This window comes from Crocodylus siamensis, chromosome 6 (assembly GCF_052110815.1).
Source record: "Crocodylus siamensis isolate JL-2025a chromosome 6, ASM5211081v1, whole genome shotgun sequence".
NCBI classification, from domain to species: Eukaryota; Metazoa; Chordata; order Crocodylia; family Crocodylidae; genus Crocodylus; species Crocodylus siamensis.
In genome coordinates, this window is record NC_143400.1 from 24603496 (window position 1) to 24629045 (window position 25550).

General features: G+C 67.8%; 3 protein-coding genes across 5 annotated transcripts; 2 read left to right on the forward strand and 1 right to left on the reverse strand.

Annotated features, from left to right (window-relative positions):
* Window positions 1–9093: 9093 nt before the first annotated feature.
* On the forward strand, window positions 9094–15536 carry LOC149861776 (cell adhesion molecule CEACAM1-like). 2 transcript variants are annotated; one of them, XM_090055960.1, is made up of 10 exons: window positions 9094–9190; window positions 9369–9734; window positions 11507–11782; window positions 11957–12220; window positions 12672–12947; window positions 13041–13322; window positions 14454–14556; window positions 14739–14791; window positions 14992–15023; window positions 15136–15536. In XM_090055960.1, exons 1-10 carry the CDS (start codon window positions 9157–9159, stop codon window positions 15250–15252), a joined length of 1803 nt encoding a protein of 600 aa, XP_089912086.1. In that variant the 5' UTR covers window positions 9094–9156; the 3' UTR covers window positions 15253–15536. The 2 variants fall into 2 exon arrangements, with proteins under 2 accessions (XP_089912086.1, XP_089912087.1); XM_090055961.1 differs by lacking the exon at window positions 11507–11782.
* A 2799-nt stretch (window positions 15537–18335) lies between these two features.
* Window positions 18336–20496, reverse strand: CEACAM19 (CEA cell adhesion molecule 19). Of its 2 annotated transcripts, XM_090055968.1 has the most exons (8): window positions 19951–20496; window positions 19684–19740; window positions 19239–19607; window positions 18994–19153; window positions 18865–18902; window positions 18650–18735; window positions 18528–18566; window positions 18336–18466 (listed from the first exon to the last, which is right to left on the reverse strand). In XM_090055968.1, exons 2-8 carry the CDS (start codon window positions 19730–19732, stop codon window positions 18419–18421), a joined length of 789 nt encoding a protein of 262 aa, XP_089912094.1. In that variant the 5' UTR covers window positions 19733–19740; window positions 19951–20496; the 3' UTR covers window positions 18336–18418. The 2 variants fall into 2 exon arrangements, with proteins under 2 accessions (XP_089912094.1, XP_089912093.1); XM_090055967.1 differs by lacking the exon at window positions 19951–20496 and having other exon boundaries at window positions 19684–19878.
* Window positions 20497–21148: 652 nt separating this feature from the next.
* Window positions 21149–25201, forward strand: BCL3 (BCL3 transcription coactivator). The gene is given in 11 exon segments (XM_090055962.1): window positions 21149–21459; window positions 21461–21681; window positions 22024–22207; window positions 22715–22823; window positions 22981–23182; window positions 23304–23326; window positions 23328–23393; window positions 23466–23543; window positions 23648–23815; window positions 24016–24136; window positions 24225–25201. Coding segments are annotated over 11 exon segments (1704 nt in total). The 5' UTR covers window positions 21149–21373; the 3' UTR covers window positions 24671–25201.
* Window positions 25202–25550: the final 349 nt, after the last annotated feature.

The window sequence follows — 25550 nt, forward strand, 5'->3', positions numbered from 1 at the left end:
GGTCCTCCGGTGTTACAAAAACAACCAAACAGAAACATAAAGTCATGAGCCAACCGGCTGTAACCCAAAATAAGCCTCCTGGCTATAACATAACTTCTGCACCACCCTAGCTGTCCTTCACACCTCCCTGTCAGGGTCTCTTCACCCCGTACCAACATACAGACGCTCAGGCGGTCAGGCTGCTCTGCTCTGCTCTGCAGCAGAGCTCCTGCTGCTCAGGCTGCCAGAGGGGAACTGCCTTCTGGCCTCAGCCTGACTGCTTATAAAGGTCAGGCCCTGCCCCTTCTGGTCAGCTGACCCAACTGGTTGCCTTAGCAACCCCTGGCTGTGCTGCCCCATTGACTGGCAGCTAAGCCCAAATCACCATTGCCAGCAGCAAGCACCCTAGTGCCTGCTACACATATCCCCTTTCCCGGTCTGAGCCTTATTAGGAGTGGGGCGTGGAAGTGCCCTGCGACAGCCTACAAAGGATGGATGACGGGATTCACCTCCAAGGAGGATTATTCTGCACTGGTCCAGTCCCCTGGGCTATATCGTGAACTAAATTGTCCGGTCAAAAACCCATGTTCTGTCCCTACTGGGAAAAATACTTCAACTCAGCCACAACCAGGGGATGCTCCTGCAGTCTATCTTCCCCTTTCTCTCCGCACTGGCCGAGCTCCCCACCTTTAGCCCCAGGGAAACTGCTCTCCTGGTCTTATGCTTGGGCTTAAGAAGGGGCCAAGCCCTGCCCCTTCCTGTCAGCTGATCCCCTTGGTTCCCCTAGCAACCAGCACCTGTGCTGCTCTGGTGACTGGCAGTTGAGCCTCCCCCTTCTCACCACTAGGGGTCTCTCTGGAGCCATTTCTGCTTTTAGGCGCAGGGCACCCGAGTGCTCTGTGACAGACGCCCATGCCTGCTACGGGACAGGGAGGTCCGGGTGGGGGAGATCCCTTACCCTCCATCAGTGCTGACCTCGTGAAGGAACAGCTCGAGACGCTGGACACCAAGTCAGCCAGCCCTGACACTCTGCACCCCAGGGTACTCAAGGAGCTGGCGAGAGTCATAGCCCAGCCCCTGGCACGGATCTCCGAGAGCTCCTGGTGTTCTGGTGAAGTGCCCGAAGACTGAAAGAAGGCCAATGTGGTGCTGATCTTCAAGAAAGGGAGGAAAGTGGATCTGGCTAACTACAGGCCCATCAGCCTGACTTCTATCCCGGGGAAGATCTTAGAGAAGTTTATTAAAGAGGCCATCCTTAATGGACTGGCTGACGCCAACATCCTGAGGGATAGCCAGCACGGGTTTGTTGCGGGTAGCTCTTGCTTGACCAATCTCATTTCCTTCTACGACCAGGTGACCTATCACCTGGACAAGGAGGAAGAGATTGATGTCATATATCTCGACTTCAAAAAAGCCTTTGATCTGGTATCCCATGATCACCTCTTGGCGAAACTGGATGATTGTGGCCTTGGGTCCACCATGATCCGCTGGCTGGGAAATTGGCTCCGTGGTCAGACCCAGAGGGTGGTGGTTGACGGAAGTCACTCATCGTGGTGCCCTGTGACCAGTGGGGTCCCCCAAGGCTCTGTCCTTGGACCCATATTGTTCAACATCTTCTTTAATGATGTGGACATTGGGGTCAGGAGTGGACTGGCCAAGTTTGCCGATGACACCAAACTTTGGGGCAAAGCATCCACGCCAGAAGACAGGCGGGTGATCCAGGCTGACCTGGACAGGCTCAGCAAATGGGCAGACGAGAACCTGATAGTGTTTAACACCAAAAAATGCAAGGTTCTCCACCTTGGGAGGAAAAACCTGCAGCATCCTTATAGGCTCGGCAGTGCTATGCTGGCTAGCATTACGGAAGAAAGAGACTTGGGGGTCATCATTGACCACAAGATGAACATGAGCCTGTAATGTCATGCTGCAGCCAGTAAAGTGACCAAAATGCTGGCTTGCATCCATAGATGCTTCTCAAGCAAGTCCCGGGACATCATTCTTCCCTTCTGCTCGGCCTTGGTGAAGCCGCAGCTGGAGTACTACATCCAGTTTTGGGCTCCACAATTCAAAAAGGATGTGGAGAAGCTTGAGAGAGTCCAGAGGAGAGCCACGCATATGATCACAGGTCAGGAAAACAGATCTTACGACGACAGGCTGAGAGCCATGGGACTCTTTAGCCTGGAAAAGTGTAGGCTCAGGGGTGATCTGGTGGCCACCTATAAATTTATCAAGGGTGACACCAGGATCTGGGGGAACGTTTGTTCACCAGAGCGCCCCAAGGGATGACGAGGTCGAATGGTCATAAACTCCTGCAAGACCGTTTCAGGCTGGACATAAGGAAGAATTTCTTTACTGTCTGAGCCCCCAAGGTCTGGAACAGCCTGCCATCGGGGGTGGTTCAAGCACCTACATTGAACACCTTCAAGAGCAAACTGGGTGCTTATCTTGCTGGGATCCTATGACCCCAGCTGACTTCCTGCCCTTCGGGTGGGGGGCTGGACTCGATAATCCTCTGGGGTCCCTTCCAGCCTTAATGTCTATGAAATCTCACCCAGAGAGTGGTGGTGGATGGGTTGGTATCGACCTGAAAAGATGTGGGCAGTGGGGTCCCCCAAGGCTCAGTCCTTGGGCCGGTGCTGTTCAATGTCTTAATCAGCGACCTGGATGAGGGCGTGGAGAGCGCATCATCCAAATTCATGGACAACACCAAATTATGGGGCAAAATAGACACACTGGAGGGCAGGGAGTGGATTTGGACGGACTGGAAAAGTGGGCAGAACAAAACAGTTTAACAAAGATAAGTGCTGCAGCTTGGGAGAGGGAATCACCAGCCACCTACAGACTGGGGCATGACTTTCTAAGCAGCACTGCAGCAGAAAGGGATCTTGGAGTCATAGTCGACTCCAAAATGAACATGAGTTGTCACTGTGACAGAGTGACCAATCGAGCTACGCGTACCCTGTCATGCATAAGCGGGTGCATCACGATCAGGGCCAGGGAGGTGATCCTTCCCCTCTATGCGGCACTGGTCAGGCTGCAGCTGGAGTACTGCGTCCAGTTCTGGGGTCACACTTCAAGAGGGATGTGGATGACCTTGAGAGGGTCCTGAGGAGGGCCACTCGCATGGGCAGGGCGCAGCAGGATCTCCTATGAAGAGAGGTTGAGGGACCTGGATCTCTTCATTCTCCATAAGCGAAGGCTGAGAGGGGATCTGATGGCCATCTACAAATTTGTCAGGGAGGGGACAGCACAGGATAGGAGATGCTCTGTTTACCAAGGCGCTCCCTGGAGTACCTAGAAACAATGGCCACAAACTGATGGAGGGCAGATTTAGATTAGCCATCAGGAAGAACCAGGGGGGACGTGTAGGGAGGGGGTGCACGTGCGCTCCCCGAGTATGGCGGTGCACCCCTACAATAAAGCGGTGCCTGCAGGTGGTCGCCGCTCACCACCCCGCCGATGACACTGCTGGCAGCGTCTGCAGGTGGTCCGTGATCGCTGCTGGCTGACGCTCCCAGCAATGCCTGCGGGTGGTCGCTGACCCTGGTCAACGCTCGCTGCCGGCAGCATCTGTGGGAGCTCCGCGCTCCTGCCACCACCGCCAGCACAGCTGTGCCCCGAGCTGCTGGGGACACGTGTCGGTCATGGGAAGAACTTCTTTACTGTGAAGGTGGCCAGAATCTGGACCGGGCTCCAAGGGAGGTGGTGCTGGGGGTCTTCAAGAGGAGGCTGGACAGGCGTTTGGCTGGGGTCCTCTGGTCCCAGCCCTCTTTCCTGCCCAGGCCGGGGTCAGACTCGATGGTTTGCGGAGGTCCCTTCTGACCCTGAAAAATCTATGAAATCTGTGAAATGTATGAAACCCTTGTGCACTCATATGTGTCCCACCATGCACCTGGTTAACTGCATGGGCCACAGCCCTGCCAAGCAGCCTTCTTCCCCACATGCCCGGAGCCTAGGCCCCTGCTCCCAGGGTTTGACAAGGGTCAGGGCCTGGACACCTGGATGCTGGGGGCAGCGCTGAAGCCCCTGTTTCCCCCATACCCAATGTAAAGACTCTGGGGGCACAGCTGGAGACTGTGGTGTCGACACCCACACAGTCAGACGTGTTGCCAGCTGGCGGGAGGGCCGCACCCAGAGAGCGGTGGTGGATGGGTCATGTTCACCTGGAGGGACGTGGGCAGTGGGGTCCCCCAGGGCTCGGTCCTCGGGCCCGCACTGCTCAACATCTCCATCAGTGATTTGGAGGAGGGGGTAAAAAGCACCTGTTCAAATTTGCTGATGACACTAAGATGTGGGGGGATGTGGGCATGCTAGAAGGGAGGAATAGGCTGCAATTGGACCTAGACAGGTTACAGGGGTGGGCGGATGGGAACAGGATGGGATTCAACACTGACAAGTGCAAGGTGCTGCACCTGAGGAGGAAGAGCCAGCACCATACCTACAGGCTGGGGAACTCCCTTCTCATCAGTGCAGAGGCAGAAAAGGATCTTGGGGTCATCATTGATGCCAAGATGAACATGGGCCAGCAGTGTGGGGACGCAGTCAGGAAGGCCGACCGCACCTTGTCGTGCATCCACAGATTCATCTCAAGCAGGGCCAGGGAGGTGATCCTCCCCCTCTATGTGGCACTGGTCAGGCCGCAGCTGGAGTACAGCGTCCAGTTCTGGGCGCCACACTTCAGGAGGGATGTGGACAGCCTGGAGAGGGTCCAGAGGAGGCCACTCGCATGGTTGGGGGCAGCAGGGCAGGTCCTACGAGGAGAGGCGATGGGACCTGAACCTGTTCAGCCTCCACAAGAGAAGGCTGAGGGGGATCTAGTAGCCTGTTACAAACTAGTCAGAGGGGACCAGCAGGCACTGGGAGAGTCCCTGTTCCCCCGAGCACTGCTAGGAGTGATAAGAAATAACAGTCACAAGCTGGCAGAGGGTAAATTTAGATTAGACATCAGAAGGTGTGACTTCACAGTCAGGGCGGCTAGGATCTGGGACCAACTTCCAAGAGAAGTGGTGCTGGCTCCTACCCTGGGGGTGTTTAAGAGGATGTTAGATGCACACCTCACCAGGGTTTTTTGACCCCAGTACCCTGTGGGGGGCAGGGGCGGGCACTAGGGGGGCTGCTGCTGGCAAGTGAGCAGGGGGCCTGGAAGGGCCCAGGGGAGATGGCATTGGGGTGGGGCAGGGTCCCCTCCCTGACCCCCACCTGGAACTGGGCCGTGGGGGACACTCAGGTCCATCTGTCCTGCTCCCCCCCACCCCTGTCTGTCCATCTTTGTGTCCCTACAAGCAGGGGCCACCTGTCCATTCCCCAACCCTGCGTCCGGCCCTCTCCCCGGGACAGAGCCACATACACGGTGCTGCACATTGCTCTCTGGGCCCTGCCTGGCCCTGTATGGGGGTCAGTGCTGGGGGCAGCTCTTGCCTTTGGTGCAACTTCCGTGGAGCCCTGGCCAGGGTCCATCTGCCCAGCCCGGGGCTCTGTGGCCCAGGCCCCACGCACCCTTCCTAGGCTGTGTGGCCCCAAACCTGGCAGCACGACAGGCACTGGCCCCTGCCCCGACCTGCTCTGACCTCTGCTTTCCTGGCAGCTGCCGTCCTGGGCTGCTGCCTGCAGCCGGCGCTGGCCCAAGTCCACATCGCCATCACCCCAGCCCCTGCCGGCCCCCAGGGTTGGGGGGGGCCTGCCCATGGCCCTGCAGCTGCCACCAGCACAGACCACTGTGACCTGTCCTGGTATGATCCTCACCTGCGTCCCAAGCAGCAGCACCCAGAGAAATGACACCAGCTATATGGGGCACGAGACAGGCAGCCCCAGCTGCTCCCTGCACATCATATGGTCCATGCTTAAATACTCCTACCCCTACAGCGTGGGAGTGGCAGGTCCCGTAACAGATGCCCAGCTCGTGGCGACCTTGGCAGTGTATGGTGAGTGCCCCCCCAGCCGGGGCCAGGCTCAGCCCAACCTGTGCTGGGGCAGCAAGGAATATCCCCCCTGCTCAGACTGGCCTGGACTGGGGGGGGTTGCCTTCCTCTGCAGTGGGGATGGGGAGGTCTTGCTGCCCTGAGGGGTCAGGCCAACTCTCAGGGTCTCAATATTGTGCTGTTAGACAGGAGGGTGTAACACAATTGCATATATACAAACACACAAATCAGCTCAGGCACAGACACATTCAAACCAGCCTAGGCACACGCATATTTATCACCACCTACACTATACACCCCGGAAGTTAGACACGGATCACTAATTCGTATATCATGCACACAATGCCATACACACACACGCGCTCACACTAGCAACTCAGATGCACACACGTTCAAAATAACTAGTTTAGGTTCATGCACACCTATCACCAGTTTAAGCCCATACATGCTACACACACCAAATTTAGACAGAATCAGTTACTAGTTACCAACGCCTGCACATCCAATACATATATGTGTATTACTAATTCATATACCACACACACACAATGATATCTATATAGGTATATATTTGTGTATTCACTAATTCACACACATACCACCCACCTGCACATACACACCGGTGAGTTCCTAAGTTGGGTGTTGTGATATGTATGTATGTACGTGCTTGGTGTACTTGGGATACCTGTACACCAGGGACTGGGATTCAGTAAAACTTGACCCACCTTGGGGTTGCAAATGACAGTGGTTTTATTGAACAGGGGGGATGGTGACACAATGTCTTACTGGTTCCCTTGTGCACATGCACACGTGCGCGCGCGTGCGCGCGCACACACACACACACACACTGGCAGGAGGGGTTAGAGAGGCTTGGTGCAGAGGCACTGAAGTCCAGGAGGAGAGAGCAAGACAGAGATAGAGAGGGAGAGAGTCCAACTTGTAGGAGGCGGTGTGCAGGTAATATCTACCTAACCAGGCTGGAAAGGGGTCCTTGTCCAGTAGATGATGTCCAGAGGGGCATCACCGGCAGGGCCTCTGGGTGGATAGGTGGTGTGGCATGGTGCTGGTCCAGATGGAGAGGGCATCCCACTGGGTCTGTCTTCACTGCCCCTTTTTATAGGGGCAGACCTTGTGTGACCCTAGTGACAGGAGGCATGCCCAGGCAAGGGTCAGCCCCCAGCGTACTGAGCATGTGTGCTCCATGCAGGGATGTGCAGTTTTGGGTGTCTGTAATGGTGAAAGTTGCTGGTTCTGCAGGGTCTTTTGTCTTTCAAATGCTGGTCTTGTCTCTGTTCCTGGGTGAGGTGTGTGGTTCCTGGATGAATCAATGCGAGGTGATGGCCCAGTCGTTACAGGCCATTCAGTAGAGGCCTGCTACCATTGTATTTCAATCATTCCCAATCATTCTCATACATGGGGAACCAATTTACATGGAAGGGATACATGACCGATACACTTGTGACACAGGGGAGGCCTAGGCAGAGGACAGAAGATGGAGGCTTGACATATAAAACGGAAACTTGACATGACTTTGTTTCACTTACAAACACAGGCCTTAACCATACAATATCCATATGAAACAATAAAAATCAATACACAAATGATAATACTACAATATACAACAGTAAAAATCCATACAAACCTAATAATCGTACAATATAAAACAGTGGATATCCAAAACCAAAAACTTGCTACCAAAATAAAAATGTTTAAAGCTTATCCTAAGTCTGAGCTCTCTTATACTTACCTATAGGGAATAGAGAGGGAGACAAAATGTCAGTAATATCACACCCTGGGAAGCAGGTGAGAACGTGACACTCCCCTCCCCCCCAGGGCCTCTGCAGGGCCAGCGGTGAGTGCCAGGGTGTTGACCCCCACCCACTCCACCGGTGCGGGTCACTTCTGACCCACAGCCCCCTGGTTTCCCTATGGTGCCGACACCTGGGTCTCCTCAGGACATCTCTGGTGCTGACGACCCTCCTGGCTCCGTCTCTGCCCAGGCGCAGCCCGGGAGCTCCCTACGAGGAGAGGCTGAGGGACCTGAACCTGTTCAGCGTCGGCAAGTGGAGGCTGAGGGGGCATTTGGTGGCTGCCTACAAACTCGTTAGGGGAGATCAGCAGCAAATAGGCAGGGCCTTGTTCCCCAAACAGCACCTGGGGTGACAAGGAGCAATGGCCAGAAGCTGCTGGAGAACAGGCTCAGGTTGGGGCCGCCCGGGCACCGAGAACCAGCCCCCGCTCCAGCCATCCCTGCGGCCCCTGTCCGCACCCTGACACTGTCATGGCCCCAGCAGCAGGGGATGCGGGGAAGGCAGGCAGGGGGAACTGGGCAAGGGGAAATGGTGCCACCTCCCCACGGCCAGGCCCTGTGCCAATGCCGGGGGCGAGGAGCAGGATCTGGTGCAGGGGGCACTAGCAGCAGGCGCTGGGCGCAGGGCCAAGGCCACGCTCCAGGAAGCTGGCTCGGTGAACCAGCAGGCGGGGCTGGGCTGTGCTCCCTCCTCCAGGCTTCCCCAAGAGGAAGCTGTGGCCCCGACACGGGGGCCGAGTCTGGGAGCGGGACCCAGGCCCGGCTGCCCCGGCTCCCTGGGAGGAGCTGGTGCTGGTGGGGAAGGGGGCTGGCAAGGTCCTGCCCGCGTCAGGCAGGTCTAGTCCTGGACGAATCCCTCTCCAGCCTCTTCCTAAGCCTGCAAGCCGGAGCCCAGGACAGGCCCGGCCACCACTGCAGAGGACAGCAAACACCCGGTGTGGACCAGTCTGAGCAGGGGGCAAATCCCTTCCCTCCACCCCTCGAGCCTGAGCCTGAGCCTGGGGACAAGACCTGGACTTTGTGGTCGCTGCCAGCAGAAGCCCTGGCACAGCTGCGCCCCTGCTCCTGCAGCCTGGGGTGCTGCCCTGCCAGGCGCCAAGGGGCGACACGGCCCCGGCCCGCACGCGGCAGCCCACGCGGTGCCCCCGGGGCTGCGGACCGCTCCCACCCCGGCCAGCGGGCCCACACGCCTGCGGGGGGGGCTTCCTCCGGGGCGGCCCCACGCCAGCCCCGCGCCCTGCCACGGGGACACTGCCCGAGGCGGGGGGCACACAACGGGGGGTCGCCCGTGCCGCCCCGCGCAGTGCCCCGGCGCCCCACGGACCGCGCCGCCGTCGGGGTCCGGTGTGCCCTCCCCGCGCCCCGGCCCGTGCCCTGCGGGGGAGGGGCTGCCGCCGCCCCGCCCCCCCTCCAGCAGCCGCCGCCCGCGGGTGCGGGCGCAGACGGGCCATGGCGGGGCCGAGCCGGCGGCTGCTGCTGGCAGGTGAGCGGGTCCCCCCGGCGCCGGGGGCGTCTCCCACCGCGCAGCTCCCCGGGCCTCGCACAGACGTGTGCCCTGGCACTGGCCACGCGTGTGCGCGCGGGGCCCGGGGGCGCGGGCAGGGGCGGGGCGGTCCCGCGGGACCCCTGCCCGGCCCGGCCCCAGCTCTGCTCTCCCGCAGCCGCGGTGCTGGGCTCCTGCCTGCAGCCCGCGCCGGCCCAGCTCCACATCGCCGTCACCGCCACCCCGCCGCCGGCCCCGCGCCTGGGGGGCAGCGTCACCCTGGCCCTGCAGCCCCCGCCGGCGGCGCCCATCCCGGTCTGCACCTGGTACCGCGCGGCTAAGGCTGAGGCTGCACCACCCGCCGAGATCCTCACCTACGCCCAGGGCACGGGGCAGAGAAACGGCACCAGCTACACGGGGCGCGAGACGGGGCGGCCCGACTGCTCCCTGCACATCGCGGGGCTCCTGCTCAGTGACTCCAGCCCCTATTCTCTGTGGCTGCCCACGACAGGCGACCTGGTCACCGTGAACGTGACGGTGTTTGGTGAGTGTCCCCTGGCCCCGCGGCGCGGCTTCGGGCGCGGGAGGGGTCAGTCCTGGGGGCACCGGGCGGGATGGGCGCGGGCACCTGCTGTCCAGGACACGGGACCTGAGCGGGCTGGTCTCACATGTGCCCCCCGGGGAAGTGCCCTGGTGTTGCCCCCGTGCCCAGAGCTGCTGGCCCTGTCCGGCTGCCCCTGCACCGGCCTCGTGCCAGTGGTGCATCCAGGCCAAGCCGGGCTGCGCTGCCCCATTGCGCGCATACAGCCGGGGGCAGGATGGTGGCACGGCGGTGCCTCCTGGCATCTCGAGTGTGGGGCGCCAGTCCTCGGGCGTGCGGGGGGTGGGTGTCTGTCCGCCCCCACCCCAGGTGCTTTGCATGTTGTCTGCCCCCCTCCCCCCTCCCAGGGGCTGCCCATGCCTCATCTGTGCCTCTGTCTTCATCCAGCCCCCCCGGCCAGGATCAGAGCCTCTGGCCTGTTGCCCTGGGGTGTGATGGGGGCTGGGGTCTGTGCCAGGCCCTGCTGCACCCCGCCATGCCCACCCAAACTGCCTCACTGCCCTTACCCCTGGCCCTGACAAGGAGCTGAGTCACCTCCGCGCCCGTTGCCCTTCCTGTTTGCAGCGAGGCGCCGGGCGCGGCGGGGCCACGGGCAAGGCCGCAGCACCGTCCCCACTCCTGCGAGCTCAGCGTCCCTCGGGGGCGGAGGGGCCGTGCCCAAAGCCTCTGCCTCCCGCCCCCACCAGGCTGTTCTCAACGGGGCAACCCGTGACACCCGGCATCACCTTGGACCCGCCTGCCCGCGTGGCACTGGCTTCATCCCCGTGTCCCCTGACCCCCATGGGGCAGCTGTGCCATGTGAGCCCACCCAGCACTTGATGGCCCCATGCGCCGGGCTGAAGCCCCGGAGAAGACCCGGCAATGATTAACCACCTGCGGCTCCGGGAGCTGGGCACAGGCCACACGGGGACAGGTCCGGCTCAGGCCTCCTGGGGCCGAGCGGGGCCCAGGGTCAGGGCAATGGGCTCCCCGTGATGGGGGTCAGGGGCCTGGATGGGGCAGACTGGGGCTCGGCTGTGGGGCTTTCCCAGGCCGGGCTGCCTCTCCCTTCCTGCTCTCTGTGCCAGGGGCTTTCCCAGCCTCTCCCAGAGGCACCGGGTGTAGGGGACGGGGCTGTGCCAACGGGCACCAACCCGCAGTGCCCGGCTGGAGGACCTGGTCCCTGCAATAGGGCTTTACCCGAGTCCTCTGCGCTGGGGGCAGGAAAGGATTTCCCCCGTTCAGACTGGTCCATACTGGGGGGTTTTGCCGTCCCCACAGAGGGGTGGGGAAGACCCGGGGTCCGCGCCAGCCCCCGACGGCCCCGGTGGGAAGGGAGGGCTGAGGCCCAGGCGACAGCCAGGCCCGTGCGGCTGAGCTGCGGTTTCCTCTCCAGAAAGGCGAAGCTGGGGGCGGGGAGCAGGCCCAGCCCTGCTGGCTCCTCTGACGGTTTTCTGAGCCCGTTTCCTGGAGCATGTCCTGCGCCTCGCACACAGCGCTGCCCGGGCACAGCCGGCCCTGCCCACTGCCGGTGCCCCGCAACGCCGGCGTGACGCCTGCTCGGAGCGACCGGGGCCTCGCCTCCCCCAGGGGGGTCACAAAGGTCCCCCCCAAACCGCACATGTGGGCAAATTGCCCCAAAACACCCAGGCTCCCACAATGCACTGGGGTGGGCCCCGGGTTTGAGCGTAGAGAGCAGGGACCGTGGTAACGTGGCCTTTGCCCCGCGGGCACAGAGATGCTGTCACAGCCCAAGGTGACGCCCCCCAACCCCACGGTGGTGGAGAACAGCACCCTCGAGCTCACGTGCGAGGCCCCCCCCAGCACCCAGGCACTGCTGTGGGAGCGCAACAGCTCTGTCCTGGTGCCCGGCGGCCGCGTGGGGCTGTCCCCGGGGAACCGGACCCTGATGGTGCGGGGGGTCGGCCGGGATGACGCTGGTAATTACACTTGTGAGGTCAGGAACCCCGTCAGCCACAACTGCAGCCACCCTGTCACCGTTACAGTCGCCTGTGAGTATCACAGGGCCTCCGAGATGCGGCTGGCTCTGGGGTGGGTGTCGGGGTGGGTATCACAGGCTTGAGATGCTGCTGGAGCGGGGTGGGCATCGGGGTGGGTGTAAGGTTCTGGGATGCGGCTGGTTCTGGACCCGGCTCTGCCCCCTGACCCCATGCGTCTCCCTGCAGACGGGCCGGATGCTGCCACCATCACCCCGCCAGGGCCCCTGGACCAGGCCATGGGCTCAGCGCTGGGGCTGACGTGCAAGGCCGGCTCCGTGCCAGCCCCGCGGTACGAGTGGTTTCATAACAACACTGCGCTGCCTGGTGCGGGGCAGACTTTGACCTTGGCTGCGCTGGGCTGGGGCCAGCAGGGCATGTACCGCTGCGAGGGGCACAACCCCGTCACCAGGCTCACGGCCGCCAGTCGCCCCCTGGACCTGCGGCTCTGGGGTGAGTCACGCCCAGGCCCCGAGACCCTCCAGTCACTTCCCCTGGGGCAGGGGTCCCCTGGACCCCCGTCAGCCCCAAGGCCTCTTGTGCTCAGGGGAACCCCTTGACAGTGCCCCCCGGCGCCATCGATGCTCCATCCACGTTCCCTGCCCTGACGGCCACGGGGGGACTCGGATGGCGGGGCGGCACCGCTTTCCCTGCGTCGTCCTGTGCAACCTGTCTGCCTTCCCCACACCTGCCGGAACCCCCGGGCTCAACCGCGGCCCCCGCGGCGGGGACCGCAATGGTGTTGAGGGCGGGCAGGGCCCGCCGGTGTGGCTGGGGGAGGTCAGCACCCAGGGGCCTGATCCTGGACAGGCCGGGCTGCAGGATCCCACCTTCCCCGGTACCTGTCGGGGCACGTGGGCAGGGGCAGGTGGGAGCCCAGTAACGCCGCCTCCGTCCCTCACAGAGATGCTGTTGCAGCCCAAGGTGATGCCCCCCAGCCCCACGGTGGTGGAGAACAGCACCCTCGAGCTCACGTGCGAGGCCCCCCCCAGCATCGAGGCGCTGCTGTGGGAGCGCGACGGCTCTGTCCTGGTGCCCAGCGGCCGCGTGGGGCTGTCCCCGGGGAACCAGAGCCTGACGGTGCGGGGGGTCGGCCGGGACGACACTGGTAATTACACTTGTGAGGTCAGGAACCCCATCAGCGCAGCACGGAGCAAGGGGGACATCGTGACCGTGATCTGTGAGTATCGGCTGCCCCCGGCCCTTGGGCTCAGACACAGCGCGGCTGGCTCTGGGGTGGCCATGCGCAGTGTCGTCCCTCACTCCCCCGCAGATGGTCCAGTCACTGCCCACATCACCCCGCCGGGGCCCCTGCACCTGCTGCTCGGCAACAACGTGACCCTGACGTGTGCGGCCGACGCGTTCCCGGCCCCACGGTTCCACTGGTCCCACAATGGCTCTGACCGGGTCCCAGCCCTGACCGGCGCCGTCCTGAGCCTGGTGCTGAGGGGCGCGGAGCAGACGGGCGTGTTCGAGTGCCACGCCACCAACCCCCGCACGGGCCGCAGTGCCACCGCCTCCGTCTCCATCGGCCTGGGGCCGGGGCAGCAGGCAGGTGAGTCCGGGGCCACCCCCAGCCCGTGCTGCCTGGGGTCAGGCTGCTGCCTGCCGTGGTCCCAGCACTGAGCATGGGAGAGGGCTATGTCTGTGTGCTCTTGACACCTGCCTGGGACCCCCATGGCCAGGACCCCGTGTCTGCAAGCTCCTGGATGCCTGGGTTCTGTCCCATCTCTGTGAGGGGGGAAGGGGGGTTCAAATGGGGTTCATGACCACCAATCTTTTGTGGGGTCAGAGAATCATAGATGATGTGGGTGGGAAGAGACCTGGGGTGGTCAGGTCTGCTCCAGCCCCTGCTCCAAGCACGACCAGCCCCACCTTGGTCATCCCAGCCAAGGCTTTGTCTAGCCGAGGCTTAAACACGTCCCGGGATGGATACTCCGGCACCGCTCCAGGCAGCCTGTCCAAGCACTTCACCATCCTCCTTGTGTGATGGTTCTTCCTCGTTTCTGACCTCAACTTGCCCTGCTGTAGCATCTCCATCCTCTTCGCAGCCCCCCTGCAGGGGGCTGGAGGCTGCTCTTACATCCTCCCTCAGTCTTGTCCGCTGCAGGCTCAGTCGGCCCATTTCCCTCAGCTGCTCCTCATCCCTCCTGTTCCTCAGCCGCTGAGCCCCCTGCTTTGACCTCTGCTGGGCTCTCCCTTCAGTCCTGTCTGCAGTGCAGGGTGCACAGCTGGGCACAGGCCTCCAGATGTGGCCTCTCCAGCGCTGAATAGAGGGAAGAATCGTTGCCCTCGATCTGCTGGCGATGCGCCTACAAGCACAGCCCAGGGTGCCATTTGCCGTCTTGGGTGTTTGCACGCATGATGAAAATTGCCCTTCTTTGCAATTTAACTGCGTTCCTGTTTCCACGGATCGGTTTGGCAACAAGGGCACCCTCTTGGCTCCTATTTGGCTTCTTGTCCCCTGCCAGCCCAGGTCCTTGTCTGCAGAGCCTGGGATTGTCCTGTCTGAAATGCGGGACTTTGCCCTTGTCGTTGTTGAGCGCCCTGGGGTTTCTTTTGGCCCAACCGTGCCCGGTGTGGCGGTCTCTGAGTCCCAGCTCGACCCCCCGGTGTATGTGGCTTGGTGGCACCCGGGCTGCATCCCACCCTGCACCTGGCTGAGCCGCCTCCTCCCTGCCCGCAGGAAGTCTGTCGGGCGGCGCCATCGCTGGCATCGTCATCGGGACGCTGGTGGGGACGGGGCTGCTTGTTTTTGTCCTCTACTACCTCTGGGGCCAGAGCAAAAGGTACCGGCCTGGTGGGGGGCCTGGAGTCCGGACACACGGGTTGTCTGGGTGGGGAGGGGGCCTGGAGCCTGGAGCCTGGGTCTGCTCAGGGTGAGCAGATGTGGGGGGGTGGGGGAGGTATGGGGCCGGGGAGGGGGTGTTTCCCATCCCCCCTTCCCAGGCTCACGCTGCCTTCTTCCCAGGCACAGCAAGGAACCGGTACAAACCGGATCCAGGACTCCCGTGCCCCCCCGTGGTGAGTGCTGAGGGCTGCGGGAGAGCGGGGGCACCGCAGTGACAGCATGGGCACCCCCTGAGCACACAGGAAGTGACCTCACAGGCACTTCCCCAGTCCCAGGATCCTGGGGTGTCACCATCCCTGTGCAGCGTTGGTGCATGGGGGCAGGGGGCTGGGCCCTTGCGACCCCTGTTTTAACCCGTCTCTGCCATCCCCAGGGCCCGATGTCACCTGCAACATCCCCCCAAAGGTGAGGACTGGCAGGGCCATGGGGGGGCACCTGGGCTGCTGGGGGGGGGGTGAAAGCAGGGAGCTGGGGGCCTGGACACCCGGTTGCCCCTCCTGACCCGTCCTGTCGCCAGGAGGAGGAGGTGAGCTACAGCGCTGTGGCTTTCCGGGCGGGGGGGCTGCAGGCGTCACGGCCCGAAGGACCCCCCAAGGCCGATGCCAGCATCTATGCCGAGGTGAAGAAGAAGTGACCCGGGCCCCCAGCCGGGCGGGCCCAGACAGCGCTGACGCTGGGGCTCTCCTATGCCGTGGGCCGGGGCGGAGGGGGGGGGGGGTAGGGGGCAGTGGCCAGGACACCTGCCTGCAGCGGGGCGGTGGGGGCTAGAGCTGTGCAGTCTGGGGGTGGGGGGTTCACATCTGGGGAGGCATCCCTGGCTCCCACCCCCTCTCGGCCTTCCCCCCTCCAGCTGGGCTGGGGCTGGGGGCCAAGGCATCCCCCGATTCCTGTGTTTGTAATAAAAAGTGGGCACGAGAAGCGAGGCCGCGGCTTGTAGATGTGAACGCGCCTGGACACGGATGGCCATGCACACCCGCTGGACACGCACGTGTGCGCGCCATGGCCATGCACCCACCCGCGTGTGCCATGGCCAAGCACACTGGATCCACGCGCGTACGCCATGGCCCAGCGTGTGCGCCGCTTTGGCCCCCTCTCTGCACACGTGTTGCTGGCGTGTGCGCTATACACAGCCCTGCCCCCGCAGCTGCGCCGGGTGCCCTGCGCTCTCCCTGTGCTTTGCAAATGCGCCTCGGGGGCAGCCCCGCACACCTGGCTGCTCTGCGGGGGCGGGGGCTGGGGCGGGGCGGGGGGGCCGCGTGCGACTACTCCGAGGCAGCGCGGCGCCCGGGCCCGGCGCTGCGGAAACTTTCTAGTGAGTCCGGCAAAGAGGAACCGGCCCCAACCTCAGCGCAGCTTCCGGCCCACCCGGCCAGAAGGGACCCCGGCGTCCGGTCCCGCCTAACCCCGCGGGGCCGCCCCCGCCAAGTGGCCCCCACGGCCGCCGGGCCGCGGCCGGGGCCGCCCTCCGGCTCTGGGGGTCCGGGCCGGGGCCGCCGGGCAGCGCTGCTGGCCCCGCTCACGGCGGCACAACTGGGGCGCAGCCAGCGCCGGGGCACTGCCTGGGACAGCTCGCAGCTCGGGCTCTCCGCGGGGGCGGTCACGGCACCAAGGGCACTGCGGGCGGGGGAGCGCGTGACAAGGCCCCGCCCCCTGCCGCCGGGCCTCGCGGCACCCGCCATGCCAGCCCCCCGTCCCAGGAGCCCACCCGGGGCCGGACTGGCTCGGGCGCTGCTGCCCCCTGGTGGCGGCCCCTGGAACTGCGCCTGCGCCGCCGGGAGCCTGCTGTCCCCGGTCGGGGCCGCGTCGGGAACGGCACCGTGCAGCGGCTCCCGCTTCACGGCCCCGCCGCCGCCCGCAGGCCGGGCAGAGCCGGTGCCTGGGGCCCAGATCTCGCCCTTGCCGGTGATGTTGCAACCCGGCGGGGCGGGGCGGGGCCGGTGGGAGAGGGGCCGAGGGCCAGGTGGGGGCAGGGGGGGTGTCGCTGGGACCCAAGAGCAGAGGAGACGAGTCCCGGAGACAGCGGAGGGGCTGGGGGGGGGGCAGGGGGCGGTGAGGGGTCACTAGCTGCCATACCCACAGCCGCTGTCCGGGGCTCCCACCCGCTGCCGGCGCGGCCCAGCGCCGCATCACGGTGCCCCTGACCCCGCCGCGGGCTGTGACCGTGACGCCGCCGCAGCCGAGCGCCCTGGCTGCAGCCGGTACCGCGCACGGGCCCTGCCCACGCGGCTCGGCGGGGCTGCGGCCCAGCGACTCCGGCCCCCGGCGTGCGGCTCGGCGCCCGGGGGGACCCCGGGCAGCCGGGCCCAGCCCCTGCAGGCCCCGCTCCCTTCGCCGGCGCGGAGGGGACCCGTCCTCCGGCAGGCGACTTTCCGCCTGCGCCCCACGCCCCTTCCCACAGCCCCTTGCGGGGGCCCCAGCGCCTCCGGAGCGGAGGCGCGAAGGAGGCCCCGGGACCCTGCGCTGGCGCCCGCGGCCCGGTGCGGCCGGGCCCGGGCCCGGACAAGGGGCTTCGCCAGGTGGGCCGGGGCGACGCTGGAGCCCGCCGGCGTGAGCCGTCGCCATCGCTGCCGTCTGCGGGTGCAGTGCCTGGGGCCGGGGGGCCGTGGCGGTGTCCCCCTCCCTGTCCCCACGGGGGCTTCCGGCCCTGCCCCCGAGGAGACAGGGCACGGCCGACAGCCCCGGCCCCGCAGGCCCGGAGTCCCCCTGGTCCCACAGTCCTGCCGCGCTGGGCGCTCGTGGGCAGGAGCACACGGGCGCCGACAAGTGCCGGCCACCGGCCTCATCGCCGCCACCCTGGGGGCAGGGCAGGGGCGGCCCGAGCTCCCCGCGTGACGCAGGTCGACGGCTCGTGGCTGGCGCTGCAGCGGCGGCCGTGGCGCGGGGGTGCCCTGGCCTCCGCCCTGGACGCCTGGCTCCCCGCCCGGACCCCTGCTCTCAGCCTCTGTCCGCTCCCGCCCGGCCCTGGCGGAGGAGCCCCCCGCGTGTATGAGAACCCGCCCCCGGCCTGTATGGGGGCAGGGGCCTGACCCCCCCCGTGCCCCTCACTCCCAACCCGCAGCCCCCCGCCTTCCCCTCTGTCCAGCTGGGTCCCCGCGGGTCTCTGGTGCTAACGACCCCCGGGCCTCGCCTCTGCCCAGCCCCAGCCCGGGAGCTCCCCGGCCCACCGCCGGGTGCGGGCCCCTGGGGCTGCCGGGACGGGGCAGCTCATCACAGCCCAGACCCGGTGTCCGGTGCCCCCAGGCGCTGCAGCTCCGAGCCGCGGACGTGTGGCGGGAGCTCTGGACCTGAGCAATGCCCCCCCAGCCCGGTGCATGCTGGGACAGGTGCCAAGCCTACCACCCTGTAACCAAATACAGCCTGGCTGCCTTGCCGCCTCCCGTGGCCCCATTCTGCGTTCAGGCCTTCGGGGGTCAGAGGTCAGGGAGGGGTGCCCTCCCATCGCCCAATGTTTCAGTCACCATGGAAACGGGGTGTGGCAGTCCAGGGGCCATCACCGTGGTAGTCATGTCCCTCTCCCCCCCCCCCCGGAATCAGCAGCTGGGGAGCCGTGTGCTGGGGGGCAGTGTCCGTCCCCCCCGCCCCGCATACACAGCGGGGCAGGAAAGGGTTAATTCGGGGGGGTGCTGGGCATTCCTTGCAGCCACCGGGGTGGAACCGGGGCTGGGCAGGGGGAGGAGCCAGGCGTCGCCGTCGCCCCCCCGGGTCCCACAGCACAGAGCGGACCCAGGCGTCTGGGGGCAGGGTGCAGAGGGGGGGTCTTTAATCTCGAGTGTCGGGGCTCGGGGCGCGTCTCGGGGCCGTCAGCGCTGGATCTGCTCGTAGACGGACTCGGCGCAGCTGAGCAGCTCCTGCGGGAGACGGGGGTTAGGGGGGCACTGGGGGGCACCAGGGGGCGTGGGGGGCACTCACCATGTAGCGCAGCTCAGGCGGCGGCTCCACGGGGGGGTCCTGCGGGGCGGACATGGGGAGTTACTATAACCCACCTACTGCTGCCCCCCCAGGGGCCGGGGCCGCGTGGGGGGCACACTCACCGGGGGGCCGCAGGGGTTCGTGCTGCCCCCAGGCAGGGGGGAGGCCAGCGGCGACTCCATCACCTCGTAGATGTGCTGCTTGTCACCTGGGGGCGGGGGGGCAAGGGGGCATGGGACCCAGGCACCCGAGGGCCAGCCCCCCCTCCCCCAGCCGGGGGCACCCAGGGGTCGCGCCCCCCGGCGCGGAGACCCCGGCATCCCGGCCCCTCACTCACTCCTGCCGGAGGCCTTGGGGTCCAGCTTGCCGGCGGCTCTGCACAGAGGAAGAAGGTGGAGGTGAGGGACCAGGCCCACCGCCCCCGCCGGGCAGGACCCAAGCGCCCCCCCCCAGGCCCGGGGCTCACCGCGGGGCGGGCTCGGCGCGGCGCAGGCGGCGGTAGAGGACGGCAGTGCCGAGCGCCCCGGCCAGCAGCGCCCCGACCAGCGCCGCCGCCACCACCCAGCCCAGGTAGTGCGGGGCGGCGGGCGCGGCCCAAGCGGGCGGCGGCTCCGTGCCCTCGGCGTCTGCGGGAGAGGCGGCGGTCAGGGCCGGGCCGGGCCGGGCGGGGCGGGGCGGGGGGGCGGCCCGGCGGGCGGCGGGGCGGCTCACCGCGCACGAGGAGCCGCACTTGGCCGTGGCGGCTGCCGCGGGGCAGGAGCTGCAGCGCGACGCGGTAGAGGCCGGAGTCGCCGGGCCGCGCCCGCAGCAGCACGAGGCTGCCGTCGGGGCGGCCGCGCTCCCGGCCCGTGCTGCGCGCCCCGTCGCGCTGCGGCCGCGCCTGCCCCGGGAAGAAGGAGAGGATGCGCGAGGCGCCGGCGGGCGCGTCCTCGCCGCGGTACCAGTCGGCCTGGCGCAGCGGGCCCAGGTCGCTCGGCGTCAGCGACACGTTGTCCCCGGCGCGCGGCTCGGCCGGGCTCACCAGCACCGGCAGCTCCTCCGCGCCCGCCAGCCACAGCCACAGCCACGGCCACGGGAGACCTGCGGGGCAGAGGGAGGTGGGCCCCGCACTCCCCGCCTGCAGGCCCCTGAGCACCGCCCCGCCGGCGCCCCTCACCTGCCAGCCGAGCCCCCGGCCACGGGCCGCGGCGGCGGGCCGCTGCCATCGCTCTCCCTGGGCGAGACCCGGCGTCAGAGCGAGTTGTGGGGGGGGCCGCCCGGCCCGGCCCCGGCTGCCCTGCCTCACCGGGCGCAGCAACGTCCGGGGGCCCGGGCCGGGCCGGGCCGGGCCGGGCGGGGGAGAGCCCAGGCGTCCGAGCGCCCCCCAACCCTCCCCGCTCTCCTCCCCGGGCGTCCGGGCTCCCGGGCCCGGTGACGGTCTCACCGGTCGGTGCTGTCCCCCTGCGCTGGAGAAGGGGCGGAGAAGCCCCTTTCCTGCCTGCCGCTGCGTGTCCGTGTGTGTCTGCGTGTCCGTGCGAGTCCGTGGGAGTGTGGCCGCCCCCGCGCCGGGAACCGGCGGAGCTGGCTGGGCCGGAGGCTGAGGCAGCCGGTGCGGGTGTCAACACGCGTGTGCGTCAGCGCGTGTGTCAGCGCTCGCGTGTGTCAACAGGAGTGTGCCCCCGTATGTGTGCGCGTGTCGTGTGTTAACGTGTGGATCGTGTTAACCATGGAGTTAACACGTGCGTGTGTGTTGTGGTAACGCGCATGTGCCCCAATATGCGTGTGCGCGTGTCACGGTAACACGTGTGTGTATGTGTCGTGTCAGCACGTGTTTGTCTGACTGTCAACGTGTGTGTGAGTGTGAGCGTGTGTTCACACGGGGGGGGAGCGCGGGCCGGCGCGGTGCCACGCGAGGCCGCCAGGTGTCGTCGCTGCTCCGCAGAAACAGGGGGCCGGGGGGGATCGGAGCGCGGACGCCGCGGGGGGGAAGCGGAGACCCGGGTGACGTGGGGGGGGCCGGGGGCGGACAACAGGGTGATGCGGGGGGGCCGGGGGCGGGCCCCTGGGTTCTCTCCCAGCTTGGCGGCACGGCCTGGGGGTAAGCTGGGGGGGCGTTGCGGGCCCGCACGTCTGGGTCCCTGCGGGGGGGGCAGCAGGTGCACCCCGCCGTGTGCCGGGCTCAGCCCCGCTCACGCTCCCCGCCTAGCCCTGGCACGCCCGTGTGCCCCGCTCCGCCCCGGGGGTCTCACTGTAGAGCACCCTCCGGCTCGGCCAAGGGGCGGGGGCGGGCAAGGGGCTTTCCAGCCCAGCCGCCGCTTCTGGTCACCGGGGCGGGAGAGGAGGGGCTGCAGCACTGAGCCCGGGGCACGCACAGCTGCCCCCCCCCGGTGTGCAATGCACGCGCGTGGCCCGGCTGCACTGCTGTGCTCGGCGCTGCCTCGCACCGCGGGGGGCGTTAATGATTCCTCGCCCCGCCCCAGGAAATCCCCGCCCGGGACAGGGGCGAAGTCCCCCTCTCGGGCCCTTTCCCCACGCCCAGGGCCCGGCGCTGGGGCCCGGGCTCCCCCCCGCTGCTGAGGCCGCGCCCGGGGGGGTCCCCGGCCCCGCCCCGGGGCGGGCAGTGCGGGGAAGCGGCGGCCGGGGCGGGGCGGGGGCGGCTCCGAAAGTCCCCCGGGGTTCAGCTGAGCCGGCGGGGAAGTCCCGCGGCCTCTTCCTCGGCGCCGGGGGGATGCGCCGGCAGCCGGAGAGCCCAGGCGTCCGAGCGGGGGCCGCCAGCCCCGTCCCGCCGCGCGCCCGCCCGCACGGACCCGCCCCCGGCGCGGGCTGAGCGACCCCGCCCGCAGCTGACGACCCCGGCCCGGACGCGGATGGCGGCGGAGGAGCTGCCCGTGGACCTGCGGACGTGGCGGCGGGCGGCCCCCCCCCCGCGCCCCCGCTGCGCCCCCCGCCCGCCAGCCCGAGACCTGCCTGCCCCTGCGCAAGCGCCGCTACCCGGGCCGGGACCGGGACCCCCCCGAGCCTCCGCGCGCCGCCGCCGGGAGCCCCCCCGGGCTGCAGCCGCAGCCGGAGCCCGAGCCGGAGCCGGAGCCCCCCGCGCCGGGGCCTTGCGGGGGCTGCTGCGGGCCCGGCCTGGCTCTGCGCTACCCGCGCCTGCCGCCCGCCTGCTGCTACCCAGGTGGGTCCCGACCCCGGCCCGCAGGGCCGCGGTGCTCGGCGCTGCGCGCTTCGCTGGAGCGGGGTCCCTGGGGGCAGTGGCGGGGAGACGCGGCTGCCGGGGTGCCCGGGGCGCCGGTGCAGCGGGGGCCGTGGCCGGGCGCCTGGGCCCTGGGTGGTGGCGGTAGGTGGGCAGGACCCGGACTCCTGGGGCTGGAGCGGGGGGGTCGTGGGGGAGGGGAGTGCGGACCCGGACGCCTGGGTCCCTGCGTGGGGGGGCTGGGGGGGCGGACCCGGACGCCTGGGTCCCTGCGGGGGGGGGCGGACCCGGACGCCTGGGTCCCTGACCCCCCGCCCCCCGCAGGCCTGGGCGGCGCGTTCCCTGCGGACCTGGCCGCCTGCCTGTCCCCCCCCGCGCTGCTGGGCTTCGCCCCCCCGCTGCCGCTGCCGCTGCCGGTGCCGCTGGCGCTGGCACTGCCGGGCGCGGCCGAGGCGCAGCTGGCGGCGGACGTCGCGGCGGCCACGCGCCAGGACGAGGACGGAGACACGTAAGTGCGGGGGGGCCACGGGGCACGGCTCCCCACCCGGCGCGGGGAATCCCCACCCGGGCCCCGCCCCGTGACGTCAGCCACGCGTCAGCGCCAGCCGCCCCGCCCCCTTACTGGAAGGGGTGGCAGACAGGGCACCCCCCCACTTCCTCCCCTCTGCCCGCGCTGCGAGCTTCCCCCGACAGTGCCGGGGGCGGGGCGGGGTGGGGTCACGGCAGGGCAGTGTGCGGGGGGGCGGTGCTGGCAGGGCACCGTCGGGGAAGCTCGCAGCCCTGGCGGGGGGAGTCCATGGCAGGGCGCTGGGGTGAAGCGGGGGGCAGCTCCCAGCATTGGGAGGGAGGTCTTGGCAGGGCACTGCTGGTGAAGGTTGCAACGCGGGGGGCGGGGGAAGCGGGGGCAGGTTTGGGACCGGAAGTGGCCGCCGGGGCTGTTACTGGAAGCCCCGACGGCGGTTTCGGGGCGGCGACCTCCGCGGGGGGGCCGCCCGTTGACCCACGCTCCCCGCAGGGCGCTGCACATCGCGGTGGCTCAAGGGAACGTGGCGGCTGCGCGGCGCCTGGTCGCGCTCTTCCTGCGGGGGGGCCGCGAGCTCGACGTCTACAACCACCTGCGCCAGGTGCGGGGGGCGGGGCGGGGCGAGGCGGGGCCGGGCCCTTCCCGGAACTGCGTGCGGCCCCGCCCGGGGCTTTCCCGCCGGGTGCCGCGGGGGGCGGGGCGCTGCGGCCCCCGGCCCGCAGCCCCGGGGGCTGTGCTGACCGCCCTCCCTGTTGCAGACCCCGCTGCACGTGGCCGCCATCACGGGCCAGGCCGCGCTCGTGCGGCTGCTGGCGGCGCACGGGGCCTCGGCGCGCGCCCGCGACCGGCAGGGCCGCAGCGCCGCGCACTTGTGCTGCGAGCACGGGGCCGCGCGCTGCCTGCGCGACCTGCTGCTGTGCGCGCGCCCGCCGCCCGACCTCGAGGCGCGCGACTACGAGGGTGAGCGGGGTGTGGGCCGGGGGCGCCTGGGGCAGGGGTCCCTGGGGGGGTGGGGGCCAGCCAGGGCGGGGGAGCGGGGGGGCGCTGCCCCCCAGCCCCCCCAGCTACCCCCGCCCCCCAGGGCTGACGGCGCTGCACGTGGCGGGTGGCGGCGCGAGACCAGGAGGCTGCCCGGCTGCTGCTGGAGCACGGGGCTGACGCGGACGCTGCGGTGAGTGGGGTCGGGGGCTGCGGGGGAGGGGCTGGGGGGCCCAGTGGGCTCTGACCCCCGCTCTGCCCCCAGGACATCAAGAGTGGGCGGTCGCCGCTGCTGCACGCAGTGGAGAACAACGACCTGGCCATGGCCGAGCTGCTGCTGCAGGTGCGACCCCCGACCCCCCTTGCGGGCGCTGCCCCCTGGGCTGGGGCTGCGCTGGGGGGCACGGCGCCTGCGCCCGGCCTGAGCCCCTCCCCTGTGCCCCGCAGCAGGGGGCGAGCGTGAACGCGCAGTCGTACGCGGGGTGCACGGCGCTGCACGTGGCGAGCGGCCGGGGGCTGCTGGACGCGCTGCGGCTGCTGCTGCGCTCGGGCGCCGACGGCGGCCTCAAGAACTGCCACAACGACACGGCGCTGGCCGTGGCCAAGAACCGCCGGGTGAGGGCGCGGGGCGGGTGGGCGTGCCGGCGCGGGGGGTCTCGGGACGGGGCAGGGCAGGGGCCCTGGAAGCCTTTGGGGGGCAGCGGGACCCTGCCCTGTGCCTCTGGGGGCAGGCCTCTGAGAGGCCCCCGTAGCCAGGACGGGGGGTCCTGGGCCTCCATGGTGCTCACCTCCCGCTGCCCCCATTCCTCCCCCAGGTCATTGACATCCTGCGGGGTAAGGCCTCGCGCCTACCCCCCACCCCCGAGACCGCAGGGGATGGGGCCTCGCCAGTGCCCAGCACCGCCGGCAGCACCTCCCCCGGCCTCAGCCCCACCGGTGAGACCCCTACCCTTGCCCCCCCGACTCCCCGGGGTGGGTAGGGGCGGTCTCTGGGGGCAGCTCCTGATTCCCCCTCCGCCCTCAGGTCTCTCCAGCTCCCCCCCGCTGGCCCCCAGCCCCCCCCAGACACCAGGGGCCCGTCCAGCGGCTGCACCCAATCAGAGAGCGGAGGGTGCGGAGGGGACCAATGGGGCGTCAGCGCCAGCCCGCCACGCGGTGAAGCGGGAGAGGAGCCCGGCCTCGTCCCCCGTGGAACAGCCAATGGGCTGTCAGCTCCCCCTGTCCTTGGCTAATGGGCGGCTGGACCCCAACCTGGATGCTCTGGCCAATCACCTTGCACCCTTGCTTCCTGCTGCTTTCCACCGGCCAATTGTCTTGCTGGGCTCTGGACCACTGCCCAATCACGTGCCTCCAAGGGACGCTGCGAGCCCGCCCCCCGGCGCAGGGGTAGGGCCAGGGCTCCGCACCCCTGCCCCCGCGGGTGGGGGGGGGCAGCTGACGCTGGGAGCCCTGGGGGTCATGGCCCCATGACCCCAGCCCGGGGACAGTGATCCTGTGACCCCTCCCTGGGGATAGTAGCACGGGGGTGACCCCGACCCACAGGGAACCTAGGCCTCCGGCCCCCACCCCAGCCAGGACTGTGGGACCCTGCTGTCCGCGCCTCCAGCCAACACTGCGGCACCTAGGCGCTGGGGGGGCTAGGACCCCCCCCACGGCATGTAGCAGGGGTGGGGGCATATGAGCCCAGCTCCCCCAGTCTGGGGCACCCCCCAGTGGGGTGGGGAATGGGTGCTGCCCCTGCAGGTATTTAGGGCCTGACTGGAGATGATGGGGGGGGTCCCCTGCACTGAGCTCCCCCGCCCCCCTAAGCACAGCATTAACCCCTCCAGTGCCAGGCTGCACCCCACACAGCCTGGTCTGCCTAGGGGGGCATCTGTTTCCCCTACCCCCCCAGGTGGCAGCATCAAATACTTGAATGGGGGGTCCCGGGGGGTAACTTATTGTGAGGGGGAGATGGGGGGTGCTGCTGATGCAGCCAATAAAATATTTCTGTTTTTTTAATGCAGATTTTTGGCTCTAGGGACTTGGGGGTTGGGGGGCTGCAGGTCAGGAGTGAGGGGCAATGAGGGGGCGGCTGGCGGGGTTGAGGGGACAGATGGATGGGGGGGGAGATATCATCCCAGAAGTGGCTGCTGGTGGGGGTCAGCACCTGGTGGTTCAGGGACAAAAGGACCTCCCTCCCAACCTGCAACCCCTTGCCCTGCAGCACCCTTTGTGCTGGAGCAGCTGCCAAGGGGTTGGGGGGGTGAACCCAGACACTCGGGATCCATTTCTAGTGGGGGCGGGGGTGGGTGCTGTTCTGTGCCAGGCTCAGGCCTTGCCCACTTGGGGAGGGGCTGCCCGGATGCCT